Source organism: Lipophrys pholis (assembly GCF_963383615.2).
Source record: "Lipophrys pholis genome assembly, chromosome: 6".
Classification (NCBI taxonomy): Eukaryota; Metazoa; Chordata; class Actinopteri; order Blenniiformes; family Blenniidae; genus Lipophrys; species Lipophrys pholis.
In genome coordinates this window covers 31,072,530-31,083,455 of record NC_137629.1, presented here as the reverse complement: position 1 = coordinate 31,083,455, position 10,926 = coordinate 31,072,530, and the positions used below count along the sequence as shown (strand labels likewise).

At 48.4% G+C, this 10,926-nt stretch overlaps 1 protein-coding gene across 3 annotated transcripts; it reads left to right on the top strand.

Moving 5' to 3' along the window:
• The first annotated feature begins 120 nt into the window (after positions 1-120).
• On the top strand, positions 121-10,913 carry tbc1d9b (TBC1 domain family member 9b). 3 transcript variants are annotated; one of them, XM_080465901.1, is made up of 23 exons: positions 121-445; positions 1,945-2,055; positions 3,122-3,240; positions 3,319-3,550; positions 3,742-4,000; positions 4,102-4,309; positions 4,493-4,690; positions 4,769-4,897; positions 4,974-5,124; positions 5,215-5,429; positions 5,549-5,666; positions 5,756-5,958; positions 6,068-6,150; positions 6,236-6,365; positions 6,465-6,563; positions 6,645-6,713; positions 6,800-7,040; positions 7,115-7,180; positions 7,412-7,480; positions 7,629-7,682; positions 8,040-8,090; positions 8,177-8,268; positions 9,580-10,913. In XM_080465901.1, exons 1-23 carry the CDS (start codon positions 328-330, stop codon positions 10,198-10,200), a joined length of 3,636 nt encoding a protein of 1,211 aa, XP_080322027.1. In that variant the 5' UTR covers positions 121-327; the 3' UTR covers positions 10,201-10,913. The 3 variants fall into 3 exon arrangements, with proteins under 3 accessions (XP_080322027.1, XP_080322028.1, XP_080322026.1); XM_080465902.1 differs by lacking the exon at positions 7,629-7,682; XM_080465900.1 differs by having other exon boundaries at positions 4,493-4,897.
• Positions 10,914-10,926: the final 13 nt, after the last annotated feature.

Genomic DNA, 10,926 nt, shown 5'->3' with positions numbered 1-10,926 from the left:
ATGATGAATCTGCACATCCTCAGCGGGTCTCCATTGAGCAGGTTGCAGCAGTTGTATCGGTCCAGCAGGGGGCAATAATGTAACTCCATCATTACTGAGCATGCGCGGAGCACGTGCCCTGACGCAGCCTACTAGGAAGTGATGTGGAGTCATCAGACTGAGAGAAAACAACAACAACAACGGCTGATCGATGTCTTCGTGAAGTAGACTGAGCCCGAGCATCTTTTTCCGGCGGAGGGTGAGCCCCAGCCCGTACCGGTGCACTCCCCAGCCCGCTGACACACCGTCGTCGGTCCGGGCAGAGGGAGGGAGTCAGGGCGGGCAGAGATGTGGATCCAGCCGGAGGAGGTGCTGCTGGCCGGAGCTCTGTGGGTCTCCGAGCGGGCCAACCCGTTCTTCGTCCTTCAGAGGAGGAGGGGGCACGGACGCGGAGGGGGGCTCTCCGGTGAGTTCCTGGGTCCGGTCCGGTTCGGTAATTTGGTGTGACGCAGTGTTTTGTCTCCTTGAGTCTTTTAATATTTAGTGTGTAACGCAGGATGCGTCCCCCATTGAACCACACAGACACCGACTGTTAACGTCTGAAATGTGTCCCCCGCATTCACTCTAAACTCACAGATTACTGTCACAGAGGACATTTTGGTGTGGCAGTGTTGGCAGAGTAACTGTCACTCATTCCGAATATTGCAGGTTCGATTCCCCATCACCTTTGTCCACAAGTCCTTGAGCAAAACACTGAACCCCCAAACTGCTCCCAATGAATGGATTGAGCACCTCGCATGACTGCCGCCTCCATGGGTGTGTGAATAGATGTGAATGGGTGAATGTGATTAACATTATAAAGCTCAAGTGGTGGAAAATCACTGTCTAAGTGCTTTAATCGAGATTTTAATGTGAACATATTAAGGCTGGTTGGCACAGTGGAGCAGTGGTTTGCCCTCTCGCGTCAAGCTGTCATCAGTTCAAATACCAGCAGGACCTTTCATTTGCATGTTTGAGTGTTAATGGGCATGCAGGTTTCCCTAACTGTCTAAAAACATGCATTGAGGTTAATCGGTAAAATTACCCAGAGGTAATAATGTGAGTGTATGGTTGTCTGTCTCTCTGTGTTTGTCCTGCGATGGACCGGTGACCTGTCCAGAGTGTTTCCTGCCCTCACTCATAGTAAGCAGGAATTGGCTCTGACAATTTTGCACATAATAAAGAGGAATAGAAGATATGCATAAACAATAAATGATTGGACTGGTGTCACTTAGAAGCAGGAAGAAGAGGAACTATCCAGCAGACAGGCCTGGGCTCCAAACCACTGCACTCTCACTATGAGGACCCGCCCATTTTGTTTTTCTGGAAAAAAAAAAAAAAAAAAGAATTGTATGAAAGCACAGGGTGAATAAATAATCATCCATCAGTGGCATTTTCAAAACTTATGAAAAAATAAAAAGTGCATTTGTTATTCATGTTGATGATGAACTTTGAGGACATTTTCGAGGCGTTAATGTTATAAGATAACAATTTAGGTTTCATAGATGGAGACGAGGATGGGGAGGAACGATGACATTTGTTTCATGAGTTCAGTAACAACTGTTGTGATTGACAAGTGTACATTTGATTAGTGTGCCAAAACTACCAACACGTTACTCTGCTTTGTTTGACTCAAATCTAGATTCTGGATTCTGTAAAGTTGAACCAGAGACCAACAGCTGCTCTGAGTTCTGCCGGGTGAGGAGGTGTAAATATGTAGAGATGAAGGCAAAATGCACACAGAGTTCAGTAGAAGGTGGAGAAACATCCTCCTGACTCAACTGGTCAATCTGTCACTAACTCACAGATCAGCGAAGACAACATGACTCATCCCTTTCTTCTGCTTTTACCGCAGAAGTGAAATGTTTCTTTCAAACAGATCAAATGTCTGAAAAAAAGACCCCTGTGTGCCCTGTCTCCGTCCAGGCCTCCTGGTCGGGACTCTGGACGTGGTTCTGGACTCCAGCGCCCGGGTGGCTCCATACAGGATCCTGCTGCAGACTGCCGACTCTCAGATCTACTGGAACATCGCCTGTGGTGAGTCAGACACACAGTTTGGACCGTGTGACTTGAGATTTTCTTCACTGCGATCTCACCTCATAATTCCAGTTGAGTCGTATTGACGCCGTCGTAAAAACAAAGATCAAGCAATAAACGTAATTTCAGAAGACATACCACGTGCCGCTGACGGCAGGGAATGATAACAAACCAGTCAAACCTGCTTTAACCACAAACACTGATTTAATACCAACCACATTACACTAATAGCAAAAGAATAGCGCTCTCAGACAGACAAAATGGGCAAAGAAATATATTCAGTTTTTTGATTACTCACTGTCACTGTATTTTTACACACAAACCAGGATTGAAAATTAAAAACTATCACATCAACACAAGTGGGATTAAGGCTCACCGCTTGATAGTATGCAGAGAGAAAGTCAGTGTGGAAGGAGCCGCTTGGTAATTTCTGCAGAATTTGGCTGAACGATGGTTCTGTTTTCCTGGTTGTGGAACCACCACTGTAGCAGGTTCTCCCTGGTGGCGATGTTAATGAATAGCCAAGGATTCACTTCAGCTCCATCCACTCTGGAAATGTGGAATTAAAAGCTTCTAAAAATCCTGTTCCAGTGGAGTTCTCATCTTCAATACCAGCAATTAGAATGAGCCAAATTGAAAATGCAGCAACAGATCACTGAAGACAAATGAAAGGGATTCGGTGAAAATTTAATTATATTTGTCAGTTAAAGATTTGAATATAGTTTGGCATAATTTACACCAACTTTGACCTATCTCCCTTTTTTCATGTGGCAAACACTTCTCGAGTCTTTTGAGTCATCTTTTACCATCTTTTAAATCTTGAAAAAAAAAAAAAAACATTTTTCAAATACAAACCTAGATCTAAAGAACCACTGCCACCTGGGATATGCTTTCACATTGTCCTTTTCAACCTGTATATTGTCCATTTCCTACATTTCCTTCACAGTTGTGCTTCTTGGGAATATGTATGTGTAACGTTTCCTCACGGCTCACGACTCTTTTAGTCTCTGGATCGAAGTCCTCAGGTGAATCTGCTTGCCTTTTAACCATCAGCTGTCTCTGGCAGGCTCGTCCAGGAAGGAGATCACGGAACACTGGGATTGGCTGGAGTCCAACCTGCTGCAGACCATCTCCATCTTCGATAATGATGAGGACATCACCACCTTCGTCAGAGGAAAGATCTCTGTGAGTCGGCTGACTTCTGACACTCGTGACATTCTCCTGGCTGCTGTTCATGTTGATGAGTGATGCTGTCTCGTGCAGGGCATCATCGCCGAGGAGAACCGACTGAAGCAGGATGAGGAGCAGGAGGAGGACAGCGGGAAGTTTCGCGAGGCAGAGCTGAAGATGAGGAAGTTGTTCGGGATGCCCAGCGAGGAGAAGCTGGTGAATTATTACTCCTGCAGTTATTGGAAAGGCCGGGTGCCGCGGCAGGGCTGGCTCTACCTGTCCGTCAACCACCTGTGCTTCTACTCCTTTCTGCTTGGCAAGGAGGGTACGAACAGCCAATCACAGACCAGAGATCAATGATGTCATCACACAATTTGTACTTCTCCATTTATGTTGGGAATAACAACAAATCGTCATGTGAAGAGTTAATGAAGTTTTTACTGTGAAACCAGTCTGAGTATTTTTGGATTTATCTTTGTTTACCCCCTTTTGCTGTCTGTGCTGCTCTGACCTCAGTCACCTTGGTGGTGCCGTGGACCGAGGTCACCCAGCTGGAGAAGAACGCCACGCTGCTGTTCCCCGAGAGCGTCCGTGTCAGCACCCGTCACACAGAGCATTTCTTCTCCGTGTTTCTCAACATCAACGACACCTTCAAGCTGATGGAACAACTCGCCAACATCGCTATGCGCCAGCTGCTCGACAACGAGGCTTTCTTAGCCGACCGCTCGCTACCAAAACCCTGCAAGACGCTGAAGAACGTGTCTGCACTGAAACGGTGAGAACCTGCCCCCCCCCCCCCCCCCCCCCCCCCCCCGTGTGAGTCCTCTGAGACCTTGGATCCCATGACGTGAACTCTCGACCTATCTTCATCTGCAGGGATTTTGACGCACGTGCAAAGAACGAGCAGTACCGAGCCATGTTCCGGCTGACACAGGACGAGCGGCTGGACGGGCACACCGACTGCACGCTGTGGACACCGTTTGCCAAGATGCACGTGGTGGGACAGCTTTTCATCTCCAACAACTACATCTGCTTCAACAGCAGAGAGGAGGATCTGTGTCAACTCATCATCCCTCTGAGAGAGGTAACCCCAGGAGTGTGAGGATGACCCTGTCTGTGAGGGAGACCCAGTGTGACCTTATGTGTGGAGGGTTTCCATGTGTGGGATTGACTTTGCCCTGGTTATTGCACCTATGACCCTCAGTTTGAGCGTAACTCCCCGAGACGGCAAAAGTCTCCCAATTTCTCATGATCCTGTGTTCCTCAGGTGTCCATTGTGGAGAAGGCGGACAGCAGCAGCGTCTTGCCTTGTCCCGTCTCCATCAGCACCAAGAACAAGATGAACTTCCTCTTCGCCAACCTCAAAGACAGAGATTTCCTGGTCCAGCGCATCTCGGACTTCCTGCAGCGGACACCCGACAGCTGGAATAGCGACACCAGTCCACTGGCTATGATCGGTCATTCGGTCTGTGACTTGGAGCTCAGGATTCTTTCACTAATTCCTCCTCAGCTCTACTCGAGTTGTCATTGTTTGTGTTTTCAGGCATCCTCCTCTGCAGGTGCGGAGTCTGTCCAAAAGGGGCGCCACTACCACCCAGGTCTGCCCACAGCCAGCCAGGGGCTCCTGCAGCTTTACCACCAGGACACTGCCGAGGACCTGGGGCCCAAAGCCGTGAGTTCAAATCCAAGCATTAATGCAGTACTGTTAGACTCTAGGGAGTAATGCTCGAGAATTTTTCCTCCGCCAGATGAAAGAGAAGATGAAAGAGGAGTCGTGGAACATCCATTTCTCAGAGTTTGGTCGAGGAGTGTGCATGTACCGAACGTCCAGGACCAGAGACCTGGTCCTCAATGGAATCCCAGAACTTCTGAGAGGGGAACTCTGGCTGCTGTTCTCAGGTCAGCACTCATCCATCCATCCATTAATTTATTCATCTGAAATGGTGTGGCTGTTGTTTAATATATCCCGAACTGTGTTTGACCAATCAGGTGCACAGAACGAGATGGCATCTCACCCTGGTTACTATGGTGACCTGGTGGAGCAAGCCATGGGATTGTGTTCATTGGCTACAGAGGAGATCGAGCGTGATCTTCACCGCTCGATGCCCGAACACAGAGCTTTCCAGAATGAAATGGGTATCGCCGCCCTGCGCCGCGTCCTCACCGCTTACGCACACCGGAACCCGGGAATCGGATACTGCCAGGTCCAATAAGCACCACGTTTATACTCATTGTCCAATTCAACACTGCCACTGGAATATAGCTGAAACATTCAGGACCGAGTAACTGTTCCAAAAGTGACACTTTGGCTGTTCTTCACCAGGCCATGAATATTGTTACCTCCGTCCTGCTGCTGTACTGCACTGAGGAGGAGGCCTTCTGGCTACTGGTGGCACTGTGTGAGCGCATGCTGCCTGACTACTACAACACCCGGGTCGTAGGTCAGTAACAAGACCAGCATACACACCACCCATTCAGTCACAAACTACTGATCTAGGTACCATCCTCATGTGGCTTTCTGTTTTTGCAGGAGCTCTCGTGGATCAAGGGGTGTTTGAGGAGCTTACTCGGGCCTTCCTCCCCTTGCTATATGAACACATGCAGGACCTGGGAGTCATCTCCACTATCAGCTTGTCCTGGTTCCTCACATTGTTTCTCTCTGTGATGCCCTTCGACAGCGCTGTCTTATTGGTCGACTGTTTCTTTTACGAGGGCATCAAGGTCATCTTCCAGGTACCGCCTGATTACTGACTGGCTACCGTTTCATTAACCTTTGAACGAGTGCACACCGAGTCAATCATTGTTCAAACGGGGTCTCTGACCTCACTGCCTCTCCCCGCAGGTGGCGCTGGCTGTCCTCCATGACAACATGGATACCTTGCTGTCATGCAATGATGAGGGGGAGGCCATGACAATCCTGGGCAGGTCAGAGTCATGCTTTAAACCTGGTTACGGTTAACTTCATGTTCCGAATCAAAACAAATGTTAAGGGTAAGTGTGTTTTCTGCAGGTACTTGGACAATGTAGTGAATAAACAGACGGTAGCTCCGCCCATCCCTCACCTCCACGCCCTGCTGACGAGCGGTGATGACCCCCCACCTGAAATCGATGTGTTTGACCTAATTAAGTCATCCTACGAGGTAAGATACAGAAAAATATCATTGTTGGTGGTTTCATGTGAGTGTCGCCATCGCGGGAGACGTTGCTGCAGGGATCTGAGTTTCTTCTTGTCTGAGCAGAGGTTCGGCAGCTTGCGCTCCGATGTCATTGAGCAGATGAGGTTCAAGCAGAGGTTAAAGGTCATCCAGTCCCTGGAGGACACAGCTAAGAGGAGTGTGGTGGGTATAAGCTGTGAGTTAATAATAACATGCCAATGGGAATAGACAGAGTTAACAGGAGAGTGTGTGTCATGTGCACAGGTGAGGGCGATGATGACCGAGTCTGCGTTCAGTATCGAGGAGTTGGAGGAGCTGTACTGTCTCTTTAAGGTCATCACCAGCAACGATTCAGCACCTCCATCCGGCTGCAGGCTTCAGAGCTCCGGGTTAACTTTCGGTTCTGTTTTTGTGTTCAGTCTCAGCACATGACCAGCTGTTACTGGGGCTCCAGTAGCTCGGCAGCGGAGCGCCACGATCCCAGCCTGCCGTACCTCGAGCAGTACCGAATTGACCCGGTTCAGTTTTCACAGCTCTACGCAGCACTTGCTCCCTGGACCTGTGGAGGCCACACCTCCACACTGTCGGCACGCCTCTTTAGACTACTAGACCAGAATCAGGATGGGCTGGTTAACTTCAAGGAGTTCATCACCGGACTGAGTGAGTCTCCATCCCTGCTCAGGGAAATCCTCAGCCCTACTGGATTTTCACTCTTCGCTTGTCCGTGTGTGCAGGTGGGATGTATCATGGAGACATGACCGAGAAACTCAAGCTGCTGTACAAGCTCCACCTCCCGCCAGGTAAGCTTACACACTTGCTCACATGACCTCCAAACTCAGGCAAGAATCTTCATTGTGGTGTCTTTTGATAATAGGGCTGATCTACATCAAACTGAAGGAAAATTGAAGCCTCAACCCACTCGATAAGGCTCCGTCCCCTCAGCCTGATACCTGAACAAATATCTTGATCTCAAACCTCAATTCAAAGAGAAAATTTATAAAAGCTGCGATCTTATTTATTTCCTGTTGCAGCTTTGAGTCCAGAAGAGGCAGAATCTGCTCTGGAGGCGGCACAGTTCTTCACTGAAGACGACCCAAAAGGTGAAGACGCACACCTGCCGCCAGCATGTCGCCGCTGTGACCTCACAGACTGATCTGCATGAAGCACACTTTTATTAACACACCTGAAAATTTCAACCTCGTCTTCTTCTACTTCTTTGTCTTCCTCTTCTTCTGTGTTTTCCCCAAGACTCTTCTTTTCCGTCTGATCGAGACGCTTTGCGGCAGCAGGAAGTGACTTCAGGTTTGTGTCTTGATGCTGTCGAACTGTTTCTCTGGCCCCGCCCACCACTGTGATGCCATAGCAGCTCATTATGAATCATTACTCAGGTCGTAAGCGATGAGCTAATTTTAAACCCATTAAAATAATTGAATGAAGGTCTAGGAGCAGAAGGACGAACAGGTGATGTTGACATATTTGAACAATTCAGCTGTGACCTGCAGTGACATCACTGATGGGGGCGTGGTCAAACGTGCATTTCGCTGCAATTTAGAGAATGTAAATGTAGAGCTGATGCTTATCTTCCCTTTCACTCAAACACAAATCAGTTGACTTGTTTTGTTGTTTTGAAGTAAAGACAGTGATGATAATCTCATTCAGGTGCAGCCGAGGAAGGGAAGGATGGAGGAGCAGAGGGCGAGGAGAAGAAAGGTAATTGTCCAGCTTTTGCTTGTTCCTCCTTTCTGATATAAGATATCAAGGTTTTGACACTGACATCGGCCTGCGTGCTTCTTCAGAGGTGAAGGACTACAGGTACTACCTGAGGATGTGGGCCAAAGAAAACGAGCCTAAAAAGGAGACGATCAAAGACCTGCCCAGGATGAACCAGGTCAGTGCACCACGTCCAGCCAAGCCCGGAAACACAGAACAGGAAAGCTCTCTGAGACGAGAGGGTTCATTATCGTAGGAATTGTACAAAACAAAAAGCTAAACACTCCCAAACCATCAGATAGGTTATCAAAATAAGTGTATTCAAGTGTAGAGAGAGAAAAAAACTGTAAAACAAACTCAAATCAAACATTTACAAATATAAACCATGAGGCACAGAATCAAAAAGAGAAGTGGTAGAAGGTAAAGAAAACAGAATGCAGATAAAGGTACGTTTACACTATGCTCACGGCAGCCCCGTTTCAGGCCACCTTGGACAAAACGGGGTGGACGTGACACAACGCAGGGGGACGGGACGGGACGGGACGGGCAAACGTAATAAGTCGTAATTGCCGTGGGCGCCGTGCCAGACTTTTAAACCGTCAAAAAATTGCCACGCCGCGGATCAGAAACTTGGTAGCCCGTAGCTAAACGTAGCGGCACGTCATTGGCCGTAACGGAACTTGGAGGCGGTCCGTGGTGGGACGGGAGGGTTACGGGAAGTGATGTTAAGTGCGCGCTATATCGCGGTTGTTTCATGTTTTATCACGTCGCGCCGCGCTTCGTCACGGTTCTCACGGCGTACTTACGGTGTATGGTCGCCGTTTCATCACGTTCAATCGCGGCTCATCCCGGCGTGTGACGGTTTGTGGACCCGACGCGTTGCGTTCTACTCCGGTCTGCCTCGGCGCGCTCGGTCCGGGAGGAAGCCGGGCCCGGAGGGTAGTTTCATTCGAGTCTGAGCAATCAACGACAGAACAGCTTCTACAAGCTCTGCCACCGAAAAAGAAATCAAGAGGTATGTCTGCACCCAGCAAAAGTTTAAGAATACAATGATTGCCTTCGCCCTTTGGGGCATAAACGTGCTTTCAAAATGGCCCGGTGTCCACATTTCATCCGTAGAAAGCCTTGACAGAACGTGAACAACGGGCCACGCCTTCCTCAGAATTCCACAAAATCCCACGGCGCACTACGGTTCAGGCAAACGGGGCTACCGGGAACATAGTGTGAACGTACCTTAAGGCTATTATCAACTTTTACAAAATTATTCCCCTTTGCTATATTTATTCAAAATAAGGATTTTATACAAAAATGAAAATATATACAATAATAGAAATAAACTGCTGTTATGATCCAGATATTGAACCTTGTTTATGATCCTTATGGCTTTTTTGAGCTTTCATTAAGGTTGTAAATTGGTTTTGTAGGCATTGCCACATACAACCTTATATCCATTCTTATATTTAAGTTATCTTTATTTGTGTGTGTGTAGGAGCAGTTCATCGAGTTGTGTAAGACCCTGTACAACTTGTTCAGTGAGGAGCCTCTGGAGCAGGAGCTCTATCACTCCATCGCCACTGTGGCCAGCCTGCTGCTGCGCATCGGAGAGGTCGGCAAAAGGTTCACCAACGGCGGCAAGAAGACCGAGGCCACCGCACAGGCCCCTCCCCCTGCTCCGACCGCCTCCATCAGCCCCCCGAGGGAAGACGAGCCCGTCGAGGGGGGGTCCGCTGAGGCTCAGGTGTGCCGGGCCCTGGCCGACGCCCAGCTGGAGCCGGGACCTCCGCAGACGTCTGACGAGGAAATCAAAGACGACACGTCGGTCTCGTCGTACTCCATGGTGAGCTCGGGCTCGCTCCCCTGCGAGGACATCACCGACGAGGCCGTGCTGGTCGGCGGCAGCGAGCAGAGGCGGGGCAGCGTGCTGGACGTCGACTGGTCGATCACCTTCGAGCAGGTTTTGGCCTCGCTGCTGACTGAGCCGCCGCTCGTCGACTTCTTCGAGAGGAAGAAGGACATCCAGGCCAAGATGGCCGCCTGCAAAGCTCAGCGGGCGGTGGAACGTCAAACAAGCTCCGCCTCCGACCACGAACTGACCCAGCATTCCACCTGATCACATGAGCACCTCCACACAACCCCACCCATCACACGTGTTTATTCTCACTGATCCTGTGATGTGAAGTTCCGTTCAGATGGGAGTCTGTGATGGAATCCGACACTGACTCTGATTGGCTGGTTTGGTTCTGCAGAGGCACTGATGTGACATCACGGATGAACTCGCTTTTATTGTCAGACTTAAGTCCGTCTGAGGGTTTAGCCCTTCCCCGTGACCTCTGAGGGACCAAACAGACTTTCAATCTCCGACAAAACCCACATTCACATAAACACGTCAAAGGTTTCAACTTTCCAATATATTTAATTTGATCATTAACAAATAAAAAAAAAAAAGAATAGATTTCATGCCTTTTTAACAATTAATTTTAGTAGGAGAAAAACACTATATATGGTCAGTTTATGTCAGAACTTTAAACTGTAATAAAAACATTAAATCAGCATCTTATTCACGTCGACAGAGAATCTGTTTTCACTGATTTGATGTGAAACTTCAGAAATATAAAAATGACTGAAATCAACATACACAGTATTAAATGTTCCTGCGATTTCCATTATTTTAAAATGTTTTACAAGCCTTATTTGGTTTTCCTGATGCCTGTTTTTGAAGCCATCATCTCTGTTGATATGTTGTAACACTGGTGTCACAGTGTTTGTTTTAAAGCCCTTACATTCATCTGTTACCGTCGTTCTAATAAATACTTCTTCTGTGGAGTTCTGCCGTTTT